This window comes from Trachemys scripta, chromosome 2 (genome assembly GCF_013100865.1).
Source record: "Trachemys scripta elegans isolate TJP31775 chromosome 2, CAS_Tse_1.0, whole genome shotgun sequence".
Classification (NCBI taxonomy): Eukaryota; Metazoa; Chordata; order Testudines; family Emydidae; genus Trachemys; species Trachemys scripta.
The window spans coordinates 248,635,775-248,663,000 of NC_048299.1; the positions used below are offsets into that span (position 1 = coordinate 248,635,775).

Genomic DNA, 27,226 nt, shown 5'->3' on the forward strand with positions numbered 1-27,226 from the left:
ACTCCCTCAGGGAACAGATGGGCAGGATCCCCTGGGAGAATAACATGAAGGGCAAAGGGGTCCAGGAGAGCTGGCTGTATTTTAAAGAATCCTTATTGAGGTTGCAGGAACAAACCATCCCGATGTGTAGAAAGAATAGTAAATATGGCAGGCGACCAGCTTGGCTAAACAGTGAAATCCTTGCTGATCTTAAATGCAAAAAAGAGGCTTATAAGAAGTGGAAGATTGGACAAATGACCAGGGAGGAGTATAAAAATATTGCTCAGGCGTGCAGGAGTGAAATCAGGAAGGCCAAATCACACTTGGAGTTGCAGTTAGCAAGAGATGTTAAGAGTAACAAGAAGGGTTTCTTCAGGTATGTTAGCAACAAGAAGAAAATCAAGGAAAGTGTGGGCCCCTTACTGAATGAGGGAGGCAACCTAGTGACAGAGGATGTGGAAAAAGCTAATGTACTCAATGATTTTTTTGCCTCTGTCTTCACGCACAAGGTCAGCTCCCAGATTGCTGCACTGGGCAGTACAGCATGGGGAGAAGGTGACCAACCCTCTGTGGAGAAAGAAGTGGTTCGGGACTATTTAGAAAAACTGGACGTGCACAAGTCCATGGGGCCGGATGCGCTGCATCCGAGGGTGCTAAAAGAGTTGGCGGGTGAGATTGCAGAGCCATTAGCCATTATTTTTGAAAACTCATGGCGATCGGGGGAGGTCCCAGATGACTGGAAAAAGGCTAATGTAGTGCCCATCTTTAAAAAAGGGAAGAAGGAGGATCCGGGGAACTACAGGCCAGTCAGCCTCACCTCAGTCCCTGGAAAAATCATGGAGCAGGTCCTCAAGGAATCAATTATGAAACATTTAGAGGAGAGGAAAGTGATCAGGAACAGTCAGCATGGATTCACGAAGGGGAAGTCATGCCTGACTAACCTAATTGCCTTCTATGATGAGATAACTGGCTCTGTGGATGAGGGGAAAGCAGTGGATGTGTTATTTCTTGACTTTAGCAAAGCTTTTGATACGGTCTCCCACAGTATTCTTGCCACCAAGTTAAAGAAGTATGGGCTGGATGAATGGACTGTAAGGTGGATAGAAAGCTGGCTAGATCGTCGGGCTCAACGGGTAGTGATCAATGGCTCCATGTCTAGTTGGCAGCCGGTTTCAAGTGGAGTGCCCCAAGGGTCGGTCCTGGGGCCGGTTTTGTTTAATATCTTTATTAATGATCTGGAGGATGGTGTGGACTGCACTCTCAGCAAGTTTGCAGATGACACTAAACTAGGAGGCGTGGTAGATACACTAGAGGGTAGGGATCGGATACAGAGGGACCTAGACAAATTAGAGGATTGGGCAGAAAAAAACCTGATGAGGTTCAACAAGGACAAGTGCAGAGTCCTGCACTTAGGACGGAAGAATCCCATGCACTGCTACAGACTAGGGACCGAATGGCTAGGTAGCAGTTCTGCTGAAAAGGACCTAGGGGTCACAGTGGACGAGAAGCTGGATATGAGTCAACAGTGTGCTCTTGTTGCCAAGAAGGCTAACGGCATTTTGGGCTGTATAAGTAGGGGCATTGCCAGCAGATCGAGGAACGTGATCGTTCCCCTTTATTCGACATTGGTGAGGCCTCATCTGGAATACTGTGTCCAGTTTTGGGCCCCACACTACAAGAAGGATGTGGAAAAATTGGAAAGAGTCCAGCGGAGGGCAACAAAAATGATTAGGGGTCTGGAGCACATGACTTATGAGGAGAGGCTGAGAGAACTGGGATTGTTTAGTCTCCAGAAGAGAAGAATGAGGGGGGATTTGATAGCAGCCTTCAACTACCTGAAGGGGGGTTCCAAAGAGGATGGAGCTCGGCTGTTCTCAGTGGTGGCAGATGACAGAACAAGGAGCAATGGTCTCAAGTTGCAGTGGGGGAGGTCCAGGTTGGATATCAGGAAAAACTATTTCACTAGGAGGGTGGTGAAACACTGGAATGCGTTACCTAGGGAGGTGGTGGAGTCTCCTTCCTTGGAGGTTTTTAAGGCCCGGCTTGACAAAGCCCTGGCTGGGATGATTTAGCTGGGAATTGGTCCTGCTTTGAGCAGGGGGTTGGACTAGATGACCTCTTGAGGTCCCTTCCAACTCTGATATTCTATGATTCTATGATTCTATGAAAGCTTCTATTGGTCCCACGCATAGGACTGGGAGCTCCCTAACCCTTCAAAGTCGGGACCCAATGGCTCTATGCATGACAGAAGGTTTGCTGGGTTCAGCACTCTCCCCAGCTTTCTGCAGCACATGCTTTCCCAGCAACTGCTGTCAAATAAGGGACAATACAGGGGAACATTCGGTTAAAAAAAAAAAAATCACACAAAACAGGGTTGATGTGTAGCAAAGGCCCTGCTTTTGGCTGCTTACATAGGAACAGAGTACACACCCAGTGATAGAACCATGATATTAGCAGTAACATAGTCCTTCTAGGAACATAGTTACCTCCCAAAGAAAAAAAAACAGGTTGAAATTTAACAAATGAGAAGTTTTTCATCTTTTTTTTATTATTATTAAAGAAACAGACTCCAGGAAACACTGACTTTTGTTAACATTTCCTTTGTAAAAAACCCAGTTTTTGGTCCATAAGAAAATTCAACAATGATTTTGAATTAAAAAAACCATTGAAAAATAGGTCTGTTTCAAACCTGCAAAATTGAAAGTATTGCAAAAAAATTAAACTTTGAAGCTTTTTTAAAAATCAGCTCTAGTTATTGCTAATATACTCTGGGCCAAGTTGCCCTGTTAAACTTTTATTGCATCCTGTATCCATGCTTCTCTATGCATAGTGTGCCTCATTGTGCAGAGCTAGTGCAGCTGGGTAATGCTGGCAGATTTGTAGAATCACCACCAGTTTTCCCACCGCCTAGATTAGCCTGGGAGAGGGGATAAAAGAAGCACCTGACCAGACTGGTTGGAATAGAGCTCCAGGAGGGCCACCATCCACTTCTGGCACAGTGGTAGCACTACCAGATCAGAATGATCTCTGGCAGCATTTAATTTCTTCCAGGAAGGAGGAACCAAGTACAGCACTTGATAGCAAGACTGGGTGTCTCTCCAAAAGATATGCTGTAATTCAACCACAAGCCATTGAACTAGATTCAGGAGCTACTGGGTGAAATTTGTGGCTTGTGTTGTGCAGAAGGTCAGACCAGACAATTATAATGGTCCCTTGCTGGCTTTAATCTGTGAATTCGTGAACACAGAACTCCTCTCTACCATGTGAAGCAAGAGAATTAGACTTAATCTATGGTGGCTTTATGGGACAAGAATAAAGAAAAAACTTGTGTTTAAGCCCTAGAAAGAAATGTATTGCCTTATTATTTTGCTAGACTATGTGATGTTTTTAAAAAGTAAAATGTGAAGAAATACCATCCCAGCAGTCAGAGTAAGACTTTGCAGAGTAGCTGTCGTGTTAACATAGCTTTGCTTTTTTGTGTTACTCTGCTGTTATATATGTTTGGTTCAATTAACTAAAGTCCTTTAAAGCAATTACTAGAATGACAACATTCACTCATTAAAGCATATTAAGATCTGTAGTGCCTATTTTTGCAGCTGGTAAATTTTGGCTCTTCAAAAGTTGATGCTGGACTTGCTCACGACGGGCACCAGAATGCATTGCTTAGATGGGGCAAGCAGGATAATTTTCATCTGGCTTTATCTACAGAGAAACAAGGAACACAATATGATGTAATCTTTCAAAAGACAGACTCGCTACTTTGCCATTTGTCTCCCAAAGTGGTAATAACAGAGGGAGAGCACTAAGAACTGGAAAGAACGATTACAGCTCCCTTGCTCTGTTGCAGCTTTAGCCTTTGTTGCTCTCTGTTACAAGAGTTCTCTCCCTTATGACAGAGGAAAACAAATAACATGCTGTTCATTGTTGCTCTGGATGAAGCTTCACACTGCTGGAGACGTTCACAGAACCATAGAAATTAAAGATAGAAAAGATAAGTCCATAATCCTGCCATTGCAGGTTTGTTCCCAGCAGTATATTTATTCATTAGTGCCTTCTATAGCTGTGTTTTACGTGAGGCAAGTAATGGAGCTTGTTCCCTGTCCCTTGGGATACTGTTCCACAGGCTAACAGACCTCACTATTAGCAAATTTCTCCCCCAGTCTTCAGCCTAAGTTTTCCTTTGCTTACTTTCATCTGATGACTCCTATGTGCCTGGCCCATCTTCAATTATTCCCCTGCCACGGGGCGTACACCTTTCACATACTTGTTGTTTGCGGTCATTTTGGCCCCCTGTTACTGTTTAGCGAAACTATAACTTTTTAAAAATTTCTTTCTGAGTTGATCCCTTCTGTTTCTTTAACAATTAATGCCATTTTTCTGTAGGAAAGAAAATATGTGACCAATACCCTTCTAGTGGAGCCCATCTTCCTTGAGGCAAAGGTGCTGAAGTAGTGCTGTAGTAGGCACCACCAAAAAACTAACATTTACCAACAGTTGCCACAAGCGGTATCTGAAATAAACCTGCATTGCTCTGTTTAGAATAGGGAATAACAAAAAGAATTGTAACTTAGGGTACGTCTGTACTTACCTCTGGGTTCGGCGGTAAGCAATCGATCTTCTGGGATCAATTTATCGCATCTTGTCTAGACGCGATAAATCGATCCGGGAAGTGCTCGCCGTCGACACCGGTACTCCTGCTCCGTGAGAGGAGTACACAGAGTCGATGGGGGAGCCTGCCTGCTGCGTGTGGACCCGCGGTAAGTACCTTGTAGTTCGAACTAAGATACTTCGACTTCAGCTATGTTATTCACGTAGCTGAAGTTGCATATATTAGTTCGAACTGGGGGGTTAGTGTGGACCAGCCCTCAGATACTAAGGTGTGGTAAGTTGGTTAATGCAACTCACTTTACTAATGCACATTGTACAAGTGTGTCTACTTAGCATGCTTACTAAAAAGTATGAAATGTATATCACCATAATTAATACTGGGCAATTACACAGTGTCTTCACTCACCAAAGCATTTTATACACAAACATACCCATTAGGTAGGTAGGGCCTTCTTATGCCTTTTGAATATATGGGGAAACTGAAACAGACAAGTTAAATGACTTGCACTAAGTCACACTGTGAGTAAGAAGCAGAACTGGGGATAGAGAAGATTCCTGCTCTGTCACTGGGGCTGCACTGCCTTATTATCATAGTCAGTCAGCCGATATTAACTCCTTTCTTCCATCTTGTATCTTCTGAGTCAACTAAAATGTCTCTGACATGGTGCTTATCTGTCTCTTCTGACAGAGGTTTATGTGCTTGCCAGAAACATTATAGCCCTTGGCGAGTGTATTGACTATGAAACAGGGGGACTAGTAACATCCTTTTTTTTTTTTTTTTTTTAAAGCTCATTTCACTAAAAAAACATTGGGTTATTTCAAAAGTTTCTGTAAAATTCTGAGTTGGATTTTAAGCCATTCTGTGTTCAGATTTTGTTACTGCTCCTTTTGCTATCTCAGACTTTTTCTACACTACCGGGGTAAGTCGACCTAAGTTATGCTACTTGAATAACGTCGCTGGAATTGACGTAACTTAGGTCAACTTACTGCAGTGCCTACACTGCGCTGCATCAATGGGAGACGCTCTCGTTCTGGTGGAATACCGGAGTCGACCGGAGAGCGCTCTGCGGAGATCCACTAAATTGACCCTGCTGCATTGATCGCAGCAGCGTCAATCCCCGTTAAGTGTAGACATGGCCTCAGACATAGCTCCTTAAAAAGGGGTGTGTTATCTCAGCAATGGACTTAGCTCAACTTTTTCATTGTTCCTCAGATTCAAGTTTCATTCAAGCACTTAATTCATCCAGGCTCCAGCTCAGTTATCCCATAGGATTTCCTCTGTTTGAAGCTTTCATCAGCAAAGGTCTCCCAAGCATGGACTATAGAACTGCCATATGTTTTCATCAAAATTAAAGATACAGGGCACCCACTCTCCAGGAGTGTTCAGCCCACATGAACCTGTCACATATAAGAAGAGTTGCAATATTTGTTCTGCATATTTTCAGAAAGGTGCAGAAAGGAAAGTAGGAAAGGGTTACCTGGGAGAGCCACGCTTTAGGGATACGTCTATTTTCCTCCCCTGCTGGACTGGACTGAGCCCACTTCTCCATATGGTGCTCGCTCAACAGGAACAGGCTGGCAAACCTATAAGAGAACAGTTCAGTTCTTTCTTATTTGTTTCCCTCTGCATTTGCAAATTGCACACAACCAAAATAGAAGCCTGTTATTTCCTAGCTCCGTATTTTATGCCTCACAACATTTTCATCATTTCTCTTGAAAATCCCAACCTACAGTATTTCAAAGTGCCCAAGAGAGTCTGACACTCAACTCCTATCAACCTTTAATTGGGATTGGTTGGCTAACTCCCTTAAATGCTGTTGAAGCCATTTTTAGGAACAACTGGCCTTCTCCCATCTCATTTTACTGTCACTCCCCTACCACTCCCAGCCCGTAATCTAAACAGAGCCTAGAGTGTTGGGGGATCTCTCAGTAATTAGTCAATGTTGCTCTGACTACAGGCAAGACAAGTGGGTGCATAACAGTGATACAAGATGTCCCCTTCCCTGCAGATCTGCACACCACCCCTCCAGCATTTCTAGCTCTTGTCGAAAAGAGATCAAGTTTGGTTGAAGTCACTTGTAAAGACATTTGCTCTTCATGTTTTGTTTAGGGAAAATTCTCCCTAGTTCTTTCTGATGGGAAATGTAAACTGGCACAGTTACTGTAGTCTCAGAAATCCTGTGACTGCCAAGTCTGTCCTTAGCTCAATTGTGAATTTGCCTCTGAAAAGATACATACAGTCCAGTTTTGTTCTTTTGTTTTTCCAGTGCCACAACTAATCTCAATCCCATGTGCGGGTTGCTGCTTTAGCCAGAAACTGGACGTAATGATGTTCTGATACCAAGGCTCAGCACTGCTGTGGAGACCTGCTAAATGAGCCTCTCATTACATATTAAATAAATCCTGGACCTTTCCCAGACGTGTAGATGAACATCCTGTGTATTTGCTGGTGTAATATGACTCCAGAAATGGTTTCAGTAGTAAACTAGCATTAGCATTAAATGTCATTTATTTTGCATTAGAAACCCACAGAGCCAAAGATAAACAATGAAGACAGAGTACTAGTAATAAAGTGGCCCGGCTTGCAAAGTGCTGAATATTTCTAGCTTCCAATGAAATCAGTGGAATTCAGGGCACACAGCACTTTGCAGGTGATGCTCAACATCTCGCAGGATTGGGCCAAAGGTGACAGTTGTTAAGCAGAGCTGTGGAAAAAGCTTGACTACTTTAGGAATGTTTGAGAAAGTACAATATATAGATGCATTATGTAAAGCAGAGGTTCCCAAACACAAAATTCTTATAAACATTGAAAGGGGAATATAATGTATACAAGAACCTGGGGAGATGTTTAAATGAAGGGCCTGATTTCAAGGCATATATCAGGCAAAGAATCAAGAATACTCTGGGTCAGATCCTCATTTGGTGTAGATCAAGATCACTCCATTTTACCCAATTTACACCAATCTATTCCATCTATATAAGAACAGTATAGGATCCAGGCCTTCTTTTTCATTTGTGAAGCTAAATAAACAGTAATCTCCTTTTAATTCTCAGCAAAAAGAATATATGTTTTTAGGAGGCTGGCAGAGAGAAAAAAGCATTTTGTAACCCTGTTTGTATTATGTATGTTAATTAGCAGGCAGGCTACCAATTCCTACAGGAAATGCGTTTACAGAGAGGAAGTCAGTTGGAAGAGAGAGACAGAGAGAGAGAGAGAGAGACCGACCCCCACTTAACCTTTGGCACATATATTTCATCAGGCCAGCAAGGGGGAAGTACTGGAGCAAACAATATGCCCAATTAATTGGTTTGGAAACATTTCAAACAGCAAAAAGCTCACACGTATGTTGATCTGTTTCAGCGCTAAGAAAGTGTTATGAATAGTATTAATTCAGGGCAGGATTTTCAAAAGCACCTAAGTGCTTTAGAAGTACAAGTCATTTAGGTGTTTTTGAAATCTCCCCCTAACCCCCAGAGTCAGCAGTGCTAAGGCAGAAAAAATATTTCTCATGGCCAGTACATGACCAGTGAACAGGCATAAAATAGTCAATCTAAGTGTTTCACAGATTTCCTCCTTTAGTAATTTTGACACTGAGAACTTGATCATGGAAAATGCTGAGCATCAGTTTGATCCAGCAAAGCATTAAGCACATGCTTAACTTTAAGCAGATGTGTAGTCCCACTACTGGAACTGCATTACTGGATCATAGATATGTAAAACTGCTAAGGACCTCGATAGGTCATCTAGTACAGTCCCTTGCACCAAGGCAGGACTAAGCATTATCTAGACCATCCCTGACAAGCATTCGTCTAACCTGTTCTTAAAAATCTCCAATGACTGAGAGTCCACAATGTCCCTAGGTAATTTGTCCCATTGCTTAATCTGGTCCTTCAACGAGCTTTCAACCCCTCCCAGCTTGGTATTGTCTGCAAACTTTATGAGTGTACTCTCTATGCCATTATTCAAATAATTTATGAAGATATGGAATAGACCCAGACCCAGGATAGATCCCTGCGAGACCCCATTTGATATGCCCTTCCTGCTTGATTGTGAACCATTGATAACTGCTCTAAGTAAACTTTTCCAACCAGATGCGCACTCACCTTATAGTAAATTTAACTAGACTATATTTCCCTAATTTGTTTATGAGACGGTCATGTGAGACAGAATCAAAAGCCTTACTAAATTGAGATATATCACATCTACTGCTTTCTCCTTATCCACAAGCTTGTTACCCTGTCAAAGAAGGATTTTAAGTTGGTTTGACATGATTTGTTCTTAATACATGCTGACTGTTTCTTATTTTCTTCTACATGCCTACAAATTGATGGTTTGCTCCATTATCTTTCCAGATACCAAAGTTAAGCTGACTGGTCTATAATTCCCTGGGTTGTCCTTATTCCCTTTTTTATAGATAGGTGCTATATTTGCCCCTTTCCAGTCCTCTAGGATCTCTCCTGTCCTTCATAAATTCTCAAAGATAATCACTAATGACTCAGAGATCTCTTCAGTCAGTTCCTTAAGTATTCTGGAAGGTATTTCATCAGGCCCTGCCAACCCGAAGACATCTCGCTTGTTTAAATTATTCTTAACTTGTTCTTTACCTATTTGAGCCTCAAATCCTACAGTCTTCAGCACCTTGCAGGATTGATCCCCAAATATCTAACTATGAAAGAGCTAGAAAATTGTTGATATTTTTTCACAATTTAGGATCTCATTCTGTGAGATGCTGAACATCTATAACTTCTGTTAAGTCAATGGTGATTACAGGTGCTCAGAGCTTTTCATGATTAGATCAGTGTGACCACCTGTACAATAAATGGGACCAAGATTTCAAAGGCACATGATCCCACCCTCCAACTTACACTGATATACCTGAGAACTGGAGTTAGCCCCGGGTGTTGGTGCATGAAAAGAGGAAGAGCAATAAAACTCCAACCTACAGGTTCACTTTCTCCAGTCTGGGCACATTTTGATCACAAAGGCAAGTGAAATAACCACAGAAACCCAGACCTCCCCCCCCCCCCCCCCAAAAAAAAGCTAGTTTTCCTCATATTGCACAAAGATTGCAAGCACTACCGCAATGTATTGTTTTAATTAACCTCATCCCGCTGCTTGAGTCTTTTGTAGACATATTCAGGGAATGGTTTACGTGTAATGTATTTTCCATCTCCTGCTGTGACATTGAAAACTCCATCTTCATACACCACTTTGCCTCTTGAAATTGTCACAACTGGGAGTCCATGGCAGATCATTCCTTCAAATATATTGAAATTGTTTGCATGGTGATGTGTCTTTGCAGATATAGTCCTGCGTTTTCAAAACAAACAGAAACCCAAACAAGTTACTATTATCCTTACATTCTACTCCAACATAAAGCACCAAGAAATGGAGGGGGAGAGCATTTAGCAGCATTATTAAACTGCAGCTTTGCACTATACATCATGGAAGCAGCTGTAAAAATAGAATACAGCATTAACATTTCATTGAAAAGTAATTGCATTTCAAAAGAATAAAAAGGGGTTTCAAATGGAAGGGACTTTGCAGTCTTAAATGCATAATTTTCCACTGTAAAGAGGTTAGTGTAAAAAAACAGATCAGATCCTTAGTTTTTGGACTGATCTCATAATTTAACAAATATGTCTACGTTCAAAATTACAGCCTGGAAAAAATGTGTCCTTTCAACCAAAGTGAGCTTGCAACCTCTGGTTTGAAAAGTTTGGCTCTGGCAAGTAAGAGATTGAGAAGTATTAACAAGACAAGACCTTGGAGAGTCAGAAGTTGGTAATGAATATTGGTCACTGCTAGACAGGCCTGGATTTGACCTGGTGACCTAGAGCTCAACACCATGTCCCTTTGCTATGTTACTTTACTATACTGGGGCTATGATAATACTACTTTGCACTTTTGTAGTACCATTCCTCCAAGGATATAAAGCAATTTATGTTAATTAAACATCACAATACTTCTTCGAGGTAGATGAGCATTCTTATCTTCAGTTTATAGATGGGTAGACTAAGACACAGAACTAAGGGTACGTCTACCCAGTGAGCAGTTGCAAATCTCAGAGGCCAGACCAACAGATCTGCGCTCATGCTATGGCACTAAAAATAGCTGCGTAAATGTTTGGGCTGGAGCTTGGGGTCTGAAGCTTAAGGAAGGGGAGGGGCTTCAAAGCCCGAACTCCAGCCCAAGCCACAATGCCTACACAACTATTTTTAGTGCCATAGCCCAAGCCCGAGTCTGTCAACCTGGCCTGTGAGACTCGCTGTATAGATGAACCCTAAGAGATGAAAGGATTGTCTAAATGAGGAAATGGACCAGAATAACTCTTCTGTAATAGCTCCCTGTGTGGACATTCTATTCTGGAATAAAAATCACCATCTTCTAGAATAATTAGCGTGATTTATGTATAGCTTATTCTGCAATAGCTCTTTCCGTACTGACAAGCCCTAAGTTGCTACAGAGTCAGCAGCAGAGCTGAGATTAGAACTCAAATGTCCTGGCTCTTTTCCCCTGGGCCAGACACATGGCCTCCCATTAAGTGTATGATGGGGAGTGTGATTTTTATTTACTTATTTTTCATTTCCTCTCTGAGTTATTTTTTTACTTGGGCATTTTTCCTTTTTAGTGCTTACATTTACGTTTTCACTTACTGAACATTGTTTGGAAGTAGCCAGAGATCTTCAGCCTTGGCCACTCATGTTGTACAAAAAAGCATTATGTATGTGAAAACACAGCCCTTAACATTATTTCAGAGGCCTTGTTTTGTGAAAGAGAAAGCTAAGATGGTATTCCCTATGTTCATCAGTTTCCAGAAGAGCAATTATAAGCAATTATATTTTTAGTAAGAGCAATACTAAAAATCTTAATACCTGACTGACTTTGAATAAGTATTTTCTTGAGAGTTTACCATTTTCAATAGTGTTCATGGATCAAGTACTTTAAAGGATTAATTAGGCAAACAGATGCAGGAAAATCTTAGTGACTGCATTACCACACTTTTCCGATTATTTTGGAAGAACGTGTAGTTGTCCTTTCATATTGATCTGTAAATCATGAAGACTTAGTGGATGTGATTGCTTTTAAGTGTGATAGCGAATCTCAGTGGCAGCTGACTTTTCATTAAATACCTCACATGTGCTGTATTCTTAATGGCTGCTTTGCCCAGGGAAAAGATGCTCTTTATTAGCATGCTTTAAGTAGAAAACAGACAAATACACATGCTTCAGTGTCAATATCATCTTCTTGGTTATACCTATCTCCAAGATTGAAGAAATGGAAGGAAAAGCTCAAGAACATTCTCTCAATATTGATCAATCCCACCAAAAACTTTGAACCAATACACCCACAGGTGTTAATAACTATAGAAAGAGTGCGTCTCTGTGAGCAGCTTTCTGCTGTACCTTTATGGTGACAACTGCCACAGTGGTGAGTAACAGTGCCCATGGTGGAATTATCTTTAGGGATCATATCCTATCACACATTAGCACTAAGCCACTAAACTTTGGAAAGGTGTCAAAAAGATGTGAAAGCTAGCTAAAATCCTTACACTCATCATGGAGGCTACTTCAGCATACTATAGCAGAGGCACACTAGGTGGGCATATCGCTAAACAAAAAGAGACACACGAAATTCATGGGAGATGGCACAAGTAAGAAAGAAATCCAATGGCAGTGTTAAAATGTACTAGGTGACATAATGGATTTTCTGAAGGCTGCCTTCCACAAAGCTCCTTTACAGCAGTGTAATACAAGTATTAATCTTCAGAAAGTACAGCAGGATCTAAATACAGTCTCCTTAATAGCCCTTGATAAAATAAATTAATTGATTTTAAAAGACCCTTTGGGGGAGGGATAGCTCAGTGGTTTGAGCATTGGCCTGATAAACCCAGGGTTGTGAGTTCAATCTTTGAGGGGGCCACTTAGGGATCTGGGGCAAAAATCAGTACTTGGTCCTGCTAGTGAAGGCAGGAGGCTGGACTTGATAACCTTTCAAGGTCCCTTCCAGTTCTAGGAGATAGGTTTTCTTCATTAATTTAACCCGCCACAGTTACGTGTGACCCTTTGGAATCCCTGGTAATAGCCACAACAGTTGAAGTGTCCCAGGACATGCAGAAGTAAAAAGAATGAATGAACACCTGATTAAACAGAAGCCAGAGAAGCACTGATTGACCCGGAGAGCATGACAATACAATTTTGCATCAAAGTGTTTTCTGTTATCATTGACAAGATCAGCACTGAGCAGCATTACCAGGAAGCTTCTGAAAGTTCCTGTATTTTCTTTGAATGTTATTGACTGCTCAGCTAATGGAACTTAGATTGAAAATTGGCAGCAGCAGTTCAAATGCAAGGGCCCAAATCTGCCATCTTTATTGGGGCTGAAATTGGTCCCATTTTGACAATGGGATTTCTGGTGGATTAAGGAATTACTCAATGTAAGGAAGGTATAATCTGACTGCAAGCATCAAAGACCTGAACAAGAGAGTACTTTAAGTACTCCAACTTTGGTTACTAATTACATAGGTTCTTGTCCCAGGCTAGACATTATCAAATGCAGACTGAGACCAACCATAGTGGGACAGAATGAACACAGCCATTTGGTTTAGTAGGGTTATTAAAGTAATCAGGCCTGGTTCTTCTCTTGCTCACATCACTGGAACTATACTGACTTCAGTAAAGCTACTTTGGATTTTGAGTGAGTGAGTGAGTGTGCGTATATAGAGAAGAAGATGATCTTCTGAAAATATCATTGCACATGTGTTACACACACACGCAATTGTATGTTTCCTAGTTTTTTAATGACACCTTTCACCATGGTATCTAATTGCTGGTATTTAATGTATGAAGTGTTCAAAATTATGCTCACACTTCAAAGGGGTTAAGAGCACCGTGACAGCACAAGTTGCTCTGCTAATGTGTTGTGTTTCTCTTTCTTATGAATAACAACAAGCAGCCTCTTGGCAAAGAGTCGTTACCCCCATGTGCAGCTGGGGCTGAAGATTGACAAAAAACGTGACAGATACAAGCTGCAGATTTTTTTTTTTTAAATGAGTGCAGATTTGTCCACCAACATTAGATAAATGCATAAGCATTTAGTGCCTGATCATGAGCCTATTGAAGTCAACATAAAGGCTCCAATTGATTTCAGTGAGCTTTAGATTAAGCCCGTTAAAGCCTGACCCTTCAAGCAGCTCTGCTTCCATTGCCTTTGCAGGGCCAGATCACTACTTGTCCATGTCTCTCAGGCATTAAAAGGTGTCAGCGAAACAACAGCTGACAGTGTGTGTGTTCGGATGCACACATTGCTGTGTGCTTCCCCACTGTCCCTCCCATTTGGAATGTAGCACTTAACTGCTTTTGTTTCACTGGGGTTTGAGTTGTCAGAATGCACACACACAATACAACAGTCAATGAGAGCAATTGGGAGTGAGGGGGAAGTTTCAATCAACATGTATTGCACGCTCATGGGCAAAGCCTGAATTAAAAATAATAAAGGTCAGTGAGTACAACACTGCACGTCTGCTACCCACACACATTTTCCCTAAGACTCTTCACTCAACACTTAAGTACAAGATGTACTGGGGTGCTGTGTGTGTTGGGGTCTGTAAGAAGAAATCATGTAGCATAAATACTATAACATTGCAGTTCTTTTCCTATCCAAGTGCTGTTTAATGAATAGGAGCTTAAAATAATCCTAAATTGGTAGAAAATAAGTTACTGCTGCCTTGGACTTCCAAGTAATTTTTATTACATCTTTTCTAGTATTTTTAATTAGTTTGTACATTTGACATGTCTCTGCTCAGACTGCTTGCTGCTATGCAGAAAGCATTACAACTAGGAGACTGAGGTTTTTAAATACATACACTGAGAATCATGCACCACACTTTTTCCTGCAAAAATAACTAGTGAATCCTGCAGAAATAGGCCAAAGATTTCAATGTGAAATGGACCCTTAAAAAGAAAGTCTTGGCCAGACTGGTGGAGTGTTGGAAATGGAACCTGTGTGTGTCAACTGCAATAGCTACTGGCTCACTGAGCTGTCACTCTGAATCCACTAGATTCTTATAACCTGAGGAAGAAAAGCAAAGAAAAGCAAAACACTCAGCATGCAGCAAACACACCCAACTTGCTGTTACTGTGCAATGACACAGAAGGGCTAATGCAGCTGATTTTGTAGGGTTTTTTTTTTTTTTTTTTTTTAAACTGCCTCACATCACCATTGGTAATCTTTCAAAGAGATGTCAGAATCTCCCCTACGGGCCTCCTCTGCCACACTCCACTCCCAATTCTCCATAGTTATGAATCAGCACTTGTCCAGTTCTCTCCGCTGGTAACATCCAGTGCTTTAAAACTGCAGCCCCATTGCATCCTACCAGGGGGACTGGACTGAGGCATGTTAGTGACGCTAATGATTTTGTTTCAAATGAGCCAGCATCTAACATTTATTAATAAATAAGAATGCAGCTATTATGAAATTTCAAATCATTGTCAAAATGCAACAAAGCTTAAGAGGTTGGCGGTGTGTAATATTTCAAATGGTTGAAGGCTGTCAGCTAGCTTCATTTTTCCAGTAGGTTGTGTGTGCCCTCTTCAGGATTTTTGGTGAAACATATAAAGATGCTACTAGTGAGAATTAGCATCACCTGTATACTTAGGCGATGCCTACACTACAGACCTTACAGCAGCACAGCTATACCGCTGCAGCTGTTCCATTATAAGGTCTCCTATGTAGCCGCTCTATACCAAGGGGTGAGCTCTCCCGTCGCCATAATTAAACCAACCATCAAAGAGCATCAGTAGCCATGTTGGTGGGAGAGCGTCTCCTGCTGATACAGCACTGTCCACATCAGCGTGTCTGTCGGTGAAACTTATGTCAGTCAGGGTGTGTGTGCGTTTATTTCACATTCCTGACTGACAGAAGTTTTACCGACAAAAGTGCTAGTGTAGACATAGCTTTAGTAATGTACTCGTCTCACAACCACTGTATGGGCTCAATCCTGCTCCTGTTACACTCAAAGGCAAAGCTCCCATCCCATGCAACAGGAGCAGGATCAGATCCTAAACAAAAAATGGTTTCAGAGTAGCAGCCGTGTTAGTCTGTATCCGCAAAAAGAAGAACAGGAGTACTTGTGGCACCTTAGAGACTAAATATGATGCTCTAATAAATTTGTTAGTCTCTAAGGTGCCACAAGTACTCCTGTTCTTTAAACAAAAAATGCATTTTCTGAACTTAAAATTCATCTGTCCAAATAAGGAAGCAGAGCCTTGCTGACTGAAAAGATACCCATAGGAAAACGGCACCTTTGTAGTTGGAGGTGAAACCTGTTGTGGCAAAGAACTTATAACATACACTCACCAGTGGGTGACACTAACTTAACTGGTTGGGGCAGGGGCAGAATGAGGCCTGGGCTCCACCCTCTTAGACTAGGCACTAGCCCAGAGCAGCCCTCGCGCTTTCCTTGCGTTCAAGGACTAGGATTGTGCTAGGGCCCTTCGCAGGGAAGCCAAGGATGCTTGTTTCCCATTCCCGCCTTCTTGCAATGGTGGGAGGCTGAACTTAGCTAGCATGGATCATAGTTACAGGGAGGTCTCAGTGTGGTTAGTGTCATGTACTTCTTGTATAAAGTTGGTTGCCTGGCTGCTGCTAGCAGGTCAGGCTTCTGTATCAGATATACGTGGGTTACAAAGCTTCCTTCTCAGAGATACACTCCAGATGTGTTCACTGTAAGATTTTTTAATGCTCTGCCAGGTATGACTAAAGTTAGCTTAAATACGGCATTTGACACCCAGCGCCACCTTGTGACTGAACTGTATAATTGAGTTTAGCACTCCATTAGTTAGTTTTACTCTTCACACACAGGAGTATTTAGTATAAATGTACAAACCTTGCTGTTTTTCTATAAGGTCAGCAGTCCAGAAAAACATTTACAGTCTGTCTAGACATCAAAGACGTCTGATTAGATACACTACTGTAAGTGCCAAATAACCTGTAAATAATTTATGTGCAGTGCTGTTAAAATAAGACCTGCCCTCACCCCACCCTGGGGACTTATTGCAATACAAAATGTTTTCATATTTCTTTTCCCACATAAAAGGCTGGATGAATGGGATTTAATTACTCAGACCATACCTTGTAGCTTTTGGGTCCCAAATAACGATGTCAGCATCAGAACCCACAGCAATTCTTCCCTTCCTCGGGTAAAGGTTAAAGATTCTAGCTGCATTTGTGCTGGTAACAGCTACAAATCTGTTTTCATCCATTTTACCACTGTGCTGCAAAACAGTACATGGAAGCAAAAACACTCATTTTGTCCGGAAGGAATTAAATAAATTCCTGTAATCAAAAACACATGGCTGAGTGGTGTAGAGGTCTCACCTAACACCACACCAATCTTTTCAATAACTATCTGTGCTGTATTGATGAGTTTAAATGAATCATGAATATCATAACACTGACACACACATTGTAATGTACATTAGCTGAGTTTGATGCAATAATTTTCTTTTAACTTTCCAAAAGTGGCACTTCAAAGAGTAGCTGCCTATGGATCTGATCCCAAAGCCAACTGAAATCAATGGAAAGACCCCATTCATATCAGGTGACTTTAGATTAGGCTCTATAATCCTTCTAAATTTCACCAGTAGATGCCACATGTTCCAGATAGCTCTGGTAAGTATTAAGATGCAAGAGAAGAATCATTATAACAAGGTGGACATTCAGATGATCTGTGAATGGGTAACAAGGAGGCAAGGGAGGCAATACTGAATTGTACAACACAGAAAGGTGGTCTGCAAATCTATTCCCTACCGGTATTACTCAGTAAACATTCTGGATTAAATGGTATAGAACAGGGGTGGGCAAACTACGGCCTGCGGGCCGGATCTGGCCCACCAGCCATTTTAATCCGGCCCTCGAGCTCCTGCTGGGGAGCGGGGTCTGGAGTTTGCCCCACTCCAGCCGGGGAGCAGGGTCAGGGGCCACTCCTAGCAGCTCCTGGAAGCAGCTGCATGTTCCCCCTCTGGCTCCAGTCCACACACTGCCCCGGCCCCAAGCACCACCCCCACAGCCCCCATTGGCCGGGAACCACAGGGTGGTTCAGGGGTGGCGCCTGTGATGGGGCAGCGTGCAGCAGAGCCACCTGGCCGTGCCTGCATACAGGAGCCAGAGGGGAGACATGCCACTGCTTCCAGGAGCTGCTTGAGGTAAGCGCCACCCAGAGCCTGCACCCCTGAACACCCCCAGTCCTGATTTCCCTTCCACCCTCCAAATCCCTCAGTCCCCGCCCGGAACACCCTACTATACCCCAAACCCCTCATCCCCAGCCCCACCCCAGAGCCTGCACCCCCAGCCAGAGCCCTCACCCACCACCACCCCCCACCTTCCCTGCCCCAGCCTGGACCCCTCTCCCACACCCTGAACTCCTCATTTATAGCCCCACCATGGAATCCACAGCCCCAGCCAGAGCCCTCACCCCCTCCCGCAACCCAACCCCAATTCTGTGAGCATTCATGGCCTGCCATACAATTTCTATACCCAGATATGGCCCTCAGGCCAAAATGTTTGCTCACCCCGGTCTATAATAAAGATTTATGGTGGGGAGAGAAATGAAAGGAAATAAATGGTGACAGCCTTAATTGCACTGGTGCTCTGGAAGGAGAAAGTTTTAGCTATTAAAAAAAAAATCACCATACAATTCTACAAGTATGAAAAGAGAGAGATTTAATGACTAAGTCCCATTTGGTGATCTTTCCTGAAAAGTTACTTTGACCAAGGTGTTTCACTTTCAAAAGCAGCAAATGGTATGTGTGTTTAATGACTCACTTGCATATTCTGTCCTGATTTACATGCTTGGGAATCCCCCTGACATTACACAGGGTGTAAATCAGGGCAGAATACCACCCAGAGTGTGTAACATGCATATTTGCTTTGCATCCCAAGTACAGGTTTACAAAATAGATCACAATCAAGAGAGAGAGATGGGTGGGCATTTCTTAAGTGATAAATTAATATATTTTGAATGTACATTACCAGCAAGAAATTCAGATTCACCAGGTAAAAGGAGTTCAATTCAAAATTCAATTAAACCAACGTTCTCTAGAGCTTTTAATAGTACTGAATTGGTCAGAGTGTTCTACATTCCAGTGTCAACTCACCCAGCATGTGATAGATAATCAACACCTCTGAAAGCCAGGTCACTTATTTAGATTTCTAGCTTTAGTCATAAACGTTTGAAAAATGTGACTGCTAGCTTTCAGCTTTTGTTTCTAGTTCAAAGGGCCTGATCCTGAGAGGTGCAGAGCACCTCCTTTGAGGGCACTGGATTCTGGAGTCAATGGGAATTGAAAATGTGTTACCAAAAATTGCATTTGGGTCCTTGCCGCTTCATCTAACCAGATGCCATAATAGCCAATCTAAGGGGTCTGGGAAGCTAGTATTTTTAAGAAGTTACATTAGCTTTTGTTGGGGATATAGATGGATTTTTCTGCTCCAACATCAGCTTAATCATGAGAAAAAATACTCACCACTCCTTTTTCCCATATGACAGACATCCTGTCCTCTACACCGTTCACCCCGTTAGGGATCTTGGTGAAATCATCCTTCCCCAGAGCTTTCTGGCAGATGTCGAAGGTGCAGTTGTCAGTCCCTGTCACAGTTAGGTCATCACTATAAAGAAATGAGATATGCCATGAAGTGGAGTATGCCATCACACTCCTATGGACATGAGAGCTTGTAGGAAGGCTGGCCATGCCCAGCTATCCCTCCTGAAAAAAGCAGCTAGCCCTGCCAATCTGAGTTCAGTTCCTTGCCCCCATGAAGAGTAACTGCTTCCAAGTAGAGACATCCACTCCTCCTCTGCAATGCAGTTCTCTCCTACTACACCCAAGGGGCGACATCCAACTTTTCTATGCTTTGTTTTAGATATTTCAAAGGCCTTCTGTGTGCAGGTAGCATCCCCACTTTGCCCCAACCAAAGGGACTGGTTCTGGTCTCATGCTAATTTTACACCAGTATTATTGGAGTTCAACGGTGTTATTCCTAATATGCACCAGTGTCCATGAGAAGAGAATCAGGCCCCACATCTTAGACAGATGACAAGGAAGGAATATAAAAATATTGCTAGAGCATGCAGAAGCATAATCAGGAAGGCCAAAGCACAATTGGAGTTGCAGCTAGCAAAGGATAGGAAGGGTAACAAGAAGGGTTTCTACAGGTATGTTAGCAACAAGAAGGTGGTCAGGGAAAGTGTGGGAGCCTTACTGAATGGGGGAGGAAACCGAGCAACAGATGATGTGGAAAAAGCTGAAGCACTCAATGCTTTTTTTGAACTCGGTCTTCACAGACCAGGTCAGCTCCCAGACTGGTGCATTGGGCAGCACAGTATGGGGAGGAGGTGGGCAGCCCTCAGTGGTGAAAGAACAGGTTAAGGACTATTTAGAAAAGCTGGACATACACAAGTCCATGGGGCCGGATGCAATGCATCCAAGGGTGCTGAGGGAGTTGGCTGATGTGATTGTAGAGCCATTGGCCATTATCTTTGAAAACTCATGGCAATCAGGGGAGGTCCTGGATGATTAGGAAAAGGCAAATATAGTGCCCATATTTAAAAAAAAGGAAGGAGAATCCAGGAAACTACAGACCAGTCAGCCTCACCTCACTCCCTGGAAAAAGCATGCAATAGGTCCTCAAGGAATCCATTTTGAAGCACTTGTTGGAGAGGAAGGTGATCAGGAACAGTCAACAATCAACATTCACCAAGGACAAGTCATGCCTGACCAACCTGATTGCCTTCTGAGATAACTGGCTCTGTGGATATGGGGAAAGCAGGGGAAGTGATATACCTTGATTTTAGCAAAGCTTTTGATATGGTCTCCCACAGTATTCTTGCCAGCAAGTTAAAGAAGTATGGATTGGATGAATGGACTATAAAGTGGATAGAAAACTGGCTAGATCATCAGGCTCAATGGGTAATGATCAATGGCTCGTCGTCTAGTTGGCAGCCAGTATCAAGCGGAGTGCCCCAAGAGTCAGTCCTGGGGCCTGTTTTGTTCAACGTCTTCATTAATTATCTGGATGATGGGATGGATTGCACCCTGAACAAGTTTGCAGATGACACTAAGCTGTGGGGAGAGGTAGATATGCTGGAGAATAGGGATAGGGTCCAGAGCGACCTAGACAAATTAGAGGATTGGGCCGAAAGAAATCTGATGAGGTTCAGCAAGGACAAGTACAGAGTCCTGCACTTAGGACGGAAGAATCCCATGCACTGCTACAGGCTGGGGACCAACTGGCTAAGCAGCAGTTCTGCAGAAAAGGACCAGGGGATTACAGTAGATGAAAAGCGGGATATGAGTCAACAGTGTGCCCTTGTTGCCAAGAGGGCGAATGGCATATTGGGCTGCATTAGCAGGAGCGTTGCCAGCAGATCAAGGAAAGTAATTATTCCCCTCTATTCGGCGCTAATGAGGCCACATCTGGAGTACTGTGTCCAGTTTTATGCCCCCCACAACAGAAATGATGTGGACAAATTGGAGAGAGGGCAATAAAAATGATTAGGGGGCTGGGACACAACTTACGATAGGCTGCGGGAACTGGGGTTATTTAGTCTGCAGAAGAGAAGAATGAGGGCGAATTTGATAGCAGCCTTCAACTACCTGAAGGGGGGGTTCCAAAGAGGATGGAGCTCGGCTGTTCTCAGTGGTAGCAGACGACAGAACAAGGAGCAATGGTCTCAAGTTGCAGTGGGGAAGGTCTAGATTGGATATTAGGAAACACTATTTCACTAGGAGGGTGGTGAAGCACTGGAATGGGTTACCTAGGGAGGTGGTGGAATCTCCATCCATAGAGGTTTTTAAGGCCTGGCTTGACAAAGCCCTGGCTAGGATGATTTAGTTGGGGTTGGTTCTTCTTTGAGCAGGGGGTTGGACTAGATGACCTCCTGAGGTCTCGTCCAATCCTAATCTTCTATGATCTGCAAATGCTGCAAAATGACAAATGTATCCCCTTCTTGAGGTTTTACTTACTTTGTTGTTTCAGGTTTCAGAGTGTTAGCTGTGTTAGTCTGTATCAGCAAAAACAACAAGGAGTCCTTGTAACACCTTAGAGACTAACAAATTTATTTGGGCATAAACTTTCGTGGGTTAAAATTTGTTAGTCTCTAAGGTGCCACGAGGACTCCTCATTGTTTTTGTTGTTTCAGTCACCAATAAAGTCTCAGCTTAAGCATTCTCCTCATGGCTGGTTTCCTAAGGATTCCTGCGGGACCCCCCAGTCTCTGCCCCTCCTTCCTTCTGAGTAGAGGGTCATGCTGCTGGAGGGAACAAGCCGTAACTGGCACCATGAGTCAGCAGAATTTACTCAGCAGTTTGATGCAGGGTTCAAACTCCTGCTAACCAAAAGGGTCAGCCAAGGAGCCGGGCATCCCAAAGTTTGGCTACAGATCCTGCCATCTGATTACACCTTTTCTGCCAACATGCAGCCTTGCTGCCCCATTACTCCTTTGCTAGCAACTTTATTTATTTGAATACAGAAAGTGCTGTAGCTGTGACCCATTAATAAATCGTCTAATGGGTCTCATACACAATACAGCTGGACTTATCACTGCTTTTTAGTCTGCTTACTTGGCTAGTAAGTTCATGAGGAAATCAGGTGTTGAAGGGTCTGGCCTCAATGGAGGCCCCATGACATGTCCTGCGGCGTGATGCCATTCTTTATGCCAGTAGTGAGTGCCATCTGTACCAAGACTAGCAGCAATAGGTTCCCCATATACTACCTTCCCTGAAAAACAAACATGAGGAGTTAATATAATCATTCAAAAGTATTTAAGGCAACAAATACTGTAAAATGCTGGTTTTGTAGTTTCTCTTCCCTGCTCTTCCTAAAGATGGTGGATTTAAATTTGAAAAAACATGTATAGTCTCTGTCATCTTAAACTAGATACTAATGTACAGTAGAATACAACACGTAAACTAATACAGCATCTCCATTATGAATATGTTATTGATCATCCTCTGTTATGTTTTCTTATGTTGCTTGGGAAAGCTTTTTCGATTATATTTCTGTCAGACATACTATTATTGATTTTTTATATTGTTTGCTTAGTGTGCAGAAGACATTTCAAAAGGAACATAGTCCCAGGTTACATTAAATTATATCAGAGGTCTGGAAGTTTCTTCATAATGGGATAAATATATTTGGAATGATTGTTCTTCTTGGCATTATAAAATGTGTCAATTATGTGGTGGTACCGAGAGAGAGACCTTCCAAGTTTACATTTTTAAACTGTCTGAACTACAATTGTGTAACAGGTAATCAAGAGAACAAAACTCACTTGGAGTGATTTTGGTTGAGCTAAAAAAAGCTAATAAAACTTCTGGTCAACCACAGAGACATTTTTAATCACTGTAACTTTAAAAGTCTTGGGGGAAAAAAAAAAAAAACCACAAGCCTCACAGGAAAATTCTACCCAGATGTATCATATGAAATTTCAGGGGGAATGTTTCTCTCTGGGGAAGGTGGTAGTGCTGGAGTTTGAAAATAAAATGATTACTAAAAGTACCAACCTTAATTACAGAGTGGCTACTTCACCACACAATCAATGGAAAAATAAAATTTTAACAAGCATTATCAAAAACATAGATGATATCAGATAATTTTAAATGACTTTCACTGGTATTATCACTGCACATTCACTAAGAAGGCCCTAGTTCTGGTGAACCTCTATAACAGAATATTGAAATCAAAGATGCAATATATCTGGAGTCTGTAACATTACAGCTGGTTAACTGAAATCAGTCTGCCCAAAATATCATAACGGTTCCAGGTGTGACTGGCTATGTTCCCTGGAGGGTGAGAATTTTATTCTGCTCTGCAGCTGCCCTACAGCCTGTTTAAAGGAATAAACAGTAATACTTTTTATGTATCTATATACAGCACTATACAAGCATAAACTAATTAATCCTTACCATACCCTTATGAAGGAGATAAATATATTTTACTATCCCTATTTTACAAATGGGGTAAATAAGGCAAAAATGGCTAAGCAACTCTCCCAAGATCACTGAAGGTTTCAGTGTCAGAGCTAGGATTGAACTCAGTAGTTGCTGGCACAATACTATACTTGCCCTTTTCGTGGGGGGACTGGTATCCCGCTACTGTGGAATTAATGAACCTTCATGGGTGCACCAACAAAGCTTAATGGAAATGTAATGAACTATAAATGTTTCTGTAGTGGAGAGCTATCTGCATGCTTTGATATGAGCCACAGTAAAACGTGACTGCAAGGTTTGAACACGTGAGGTTCCTAAACACTGGTCCTCTGTTTGGTTCAATGTTTTATTTGTACATGGGAATGCCACAACACATCTACAGCCAGACTGAAGGATCTAGGATTTGTTTATTAGCAGGCTTGTGTGCAGTGACACATTGCAGGATTATCATGATTTTTAAACATCACATTTGGCATGAAAAGTGCAGGGAAGGAAGGAAGGATGGTCCAGTGATTAGGGCACTAGGCTTGGGCTCAGGAGACTCTTGTCTCGTTCTCTACTTTACAACAGATTTTCTGTGTCATCTCAGGAAAAGCACTCAATCGCTCTGTGCCTCGATTCCCATCTGCAAAATGGGGATAATAGCACTGTCCTGTCTCAGAGAGGGAGTGGGGGGAGAAATACAATAAAGGTTGTGAGGTGCTCAGATACTGCCTACCATAAAGAAAGCGGGTCAGGAATTTTTTTTTTTTTTTTTTTAAGTTAAGAATGATTACATCCAAAAATATCACCATGTGTCAAAACCAAAACTCTTGTGGGGAAAGGTTTTTCAGGTGCAGGATGGAAATTCTGTTCAAAGCCACAGAGATACAAAGCCCAGGGGTTTGGGCACAGACCTGGGATTTGGGGACTTGGGTTCAGAACAGGGAACTTGAACTCCAGACTCCCATGTCCGTGAGTGTCCTAACCACCAGCCTATGGCTTTCTTTTCTCTCTTCCCACTTCTCCTCCTGCCATGATGCAGAATGGGGGGAAATTGTGGGGCAGAAAAGCCCAGCTCTAATCATAAACATATGTACTATACAAGTATATGTACCATCATACAAGTATGATAGATACATAGATTCATACTGTGATGACTGTCAAAGACCTTGGACCCATATTGGTGAAGCTATGCCATAGAGTAAATTGATACATTACTACGAACAGGTTACAGAATCCACACAGAGAATTGCATGGCTCAATTTCTATCATTTTTCTCTGGGCCACAAGATTGTTGGGAAAGTTCCCAACTCAAGGGGTGAGTTATTATCCAGTGCTAACAACACTGTGCAGTATGAGGGAAGGATGTTGCACTGTGACAAGTGCTACCCCAATTTAAGGTCTCCTCTGAAGGGCAACTTGTTTGTGGCTCTCCCAGTGGAAATTAAGGGTACATCTATACTTACCTCAAAGTCCGGAGGTAAGCAATCGATCTTCTGGGATCAATTTATCGCGTCTTGTCTAGACGCGATAAATCGATCCCGGAAGTGCTCGCCGTCGATGCCGGTACTCCTGCTCCGCAAGAGGAGTACGCGGAGTCGACGTGGGAGCCTGCCTGCCACATGTGGACCTGCGGTAAGTTCGAACTAAGATACTTCGACTTCAGCTATTTTATTCACGTAGCTGAAGTTGCATATCTTAGTTTGAAGTAGGGGATTAGTTTGGACCAGCCCTAAATGTCCCCTCACACCTTCTGAAAGGGATAAGGCATAGCCTCACCAAAAAGCTAGATCTCAATAAACCAGATCCTGATGTCTGTGTGATTGTTTTATTTGCACACAGACAGCCACTGCATTACCGGTATGTAATTCATTTATTTGTGAATGTCTGTAAGATGACAAAAAAAACATCTCATTCATTCAATGTCAAGATAATCTAGTGCCACAGGGGCTGAAGTTTTCAGACATGCAAGCAGTGCCTTTCTTTGGTGATTGGCATTCTTTTTAAGTTATATTCTCAGCAGGGTGTTGTACCATTCCTCAATTGCGTTGTGACGATTAGGTATACAAAAATGCTGTAGGACCATTTTTAAGCTTCGATCAATCCTGATAAGCCTGCAGCTATTGGTGTAGGGCTTCTAGTACTGATCTAATTTTGTTCTCCAGCTACATCAGTTACCAGATGGTTTCAGCATCTCTCAGGACACAGATATTAGTAATCTTCTCCCATTGGCTCAGTTTGCTTTGTCACATACTGGTGAATGTTATTTTTCTCATTATTACTTGGTCTTTGGCTTGCAGAGTTTTAAGCTTCCAGTCCCATTTATCTAATTGTATTATGGAGTTAGGCAAAGAGAGGAGGAGGAGAAAGATACAAAGAAAAGAAGATGGGAACCCCAGGACTCTCTTCCAAGACCTAAGCAGTAGATCCTTTGTATTATATCCATTTATTTTCAAATTTTAAAAGGACGGGATTCTGCACTGCCTTCTAAGAGGCACAACACAAAATTCACAGTCACGGTTTGGGGTGCGGGGGATTTGAGTTTAGGCCACATGTGCTCTCCCAATTCTGGGCTGCCATAGGGGCCTGAGAGACCTCCGATGGAACAGACATTTCTGAGGGTTTGCTGAGGTTACAGCAGCCTGTCTTCAGCTGCCTGTGTGGGGCAGCTCCACCTACACCTTCAGCCTGCAACACTCCTCTCCCACACTCACCATGCCTCCTACCCTGGGTCTTGTGGCAGCAGTGCTTATGCAAAGCCTGTGCTGGACAGAATTCTCCCCTGCTGGGGCTGGCTCAGCAGCAGAGGAGAGAATTCCTCTCAAAGTGAATTTCACTGTGAACTACTGTGAAAAAAGCCTGCAAAAATGGCACTGTGGGGTTCCGTGATTGTCTGCCAATAGTTCCATGTCGGAGTTTCAGCGTTTACAAGTGCATAGATGTTTTCAGTTCTCAGCCCAGCACACACTGGAATAAATGAGTCAAGCTGGTTCTTTCTGGCTCATGTATCATCACTCATGATGAAGTTTCTGCAATCAGAACATAACCCGAGGTGCTCCCATGAGTGGGAAGGAGCATAAACCTGCAAATTCATTTTCAGTAATGGCCTTGAGTCTAGCGTGCTGCAGCTTTACCAGGTTAAATTTGGACATTTTTGCTGATTTTACTACTTCTTGCATTTCATTCTGACCATGACTCACTGAATTTAGAGGTAAAATAATATTACAACCTACCTTAAACCAACAAGCCAGGACATTCTGAGGGAAGGCTCTATTAGCTCAACCTGCTTGTGCCTATAGACACTATACTGGGGTAATGCAGTGACAGATCAGACCCATAATACCTTTGCATTTGTCACATTTTCTTGTATTTAATAAAAATACTAAGCAGGAAGCAAGCCCCTTCCGGTCATTTTGACTGCTTTTGCTGTACTTTAAAGTCGGTTCTGTTTGAAACTAGTTGTGGTTCTTAGTTGTCTCTTCATTAAACATTTAGCTGGGCTGGCACTGCTGCTTCCACATGAATTGGTCTATCACTAAGTGCACTGCCTGCTTCAGATTTATTGTCAAACCTCTCTGCAGTTCAAGGAGAGGTATAATCTTGAGACCCATCAACTGAAATCATGTCACACTTGAAGATTTGATCCTTGCATGTTATTTATTGGGAT

General features: G+C 42.5%; 1 protein-coding gene across 1 annotated transcript in view; it reads right to left on the reverse strand.

Moving 5' to 3' along the window:
* Positions 1–2,717: 2,717 nt before the first annotated feature.
* Positions 2,718–27,226, reverse strand: part of DPYS (dihydropyrimidinase) — a 44,866-nt gene continuing 20,357 nt past the window's right edge. Inside the window, exons 5-10 of the mRNA XM_034763462.1 lie at positions 22,210–22,366; positions 19,114–19,255; positions 16,721–16,863; positions 9,691–9,898; positions 6,066–6,171; positions 2,718–3,681 (exon numbers count right to left, since the gene is read on the reverse strand). Of these exons, the coding sequence (XP_034619353.1) occupies positions 6,094–6,171; positions 9,691–9,898; positions 16,721–16,863; positions 19,114–19,255; positions 22,210–22,366 (728 nt within the window). The 3' untranslated portion in view covers positions 2,718–3,681; positions 6,066–6,093. The remainder of the gene's footprint in view (positions 3,682–6,065; positions 6,172–9,690; positions 9,899–16,720; positions 16,864–19,113; positions 19,256–22,209; positions 22,367–27,226) is intronic.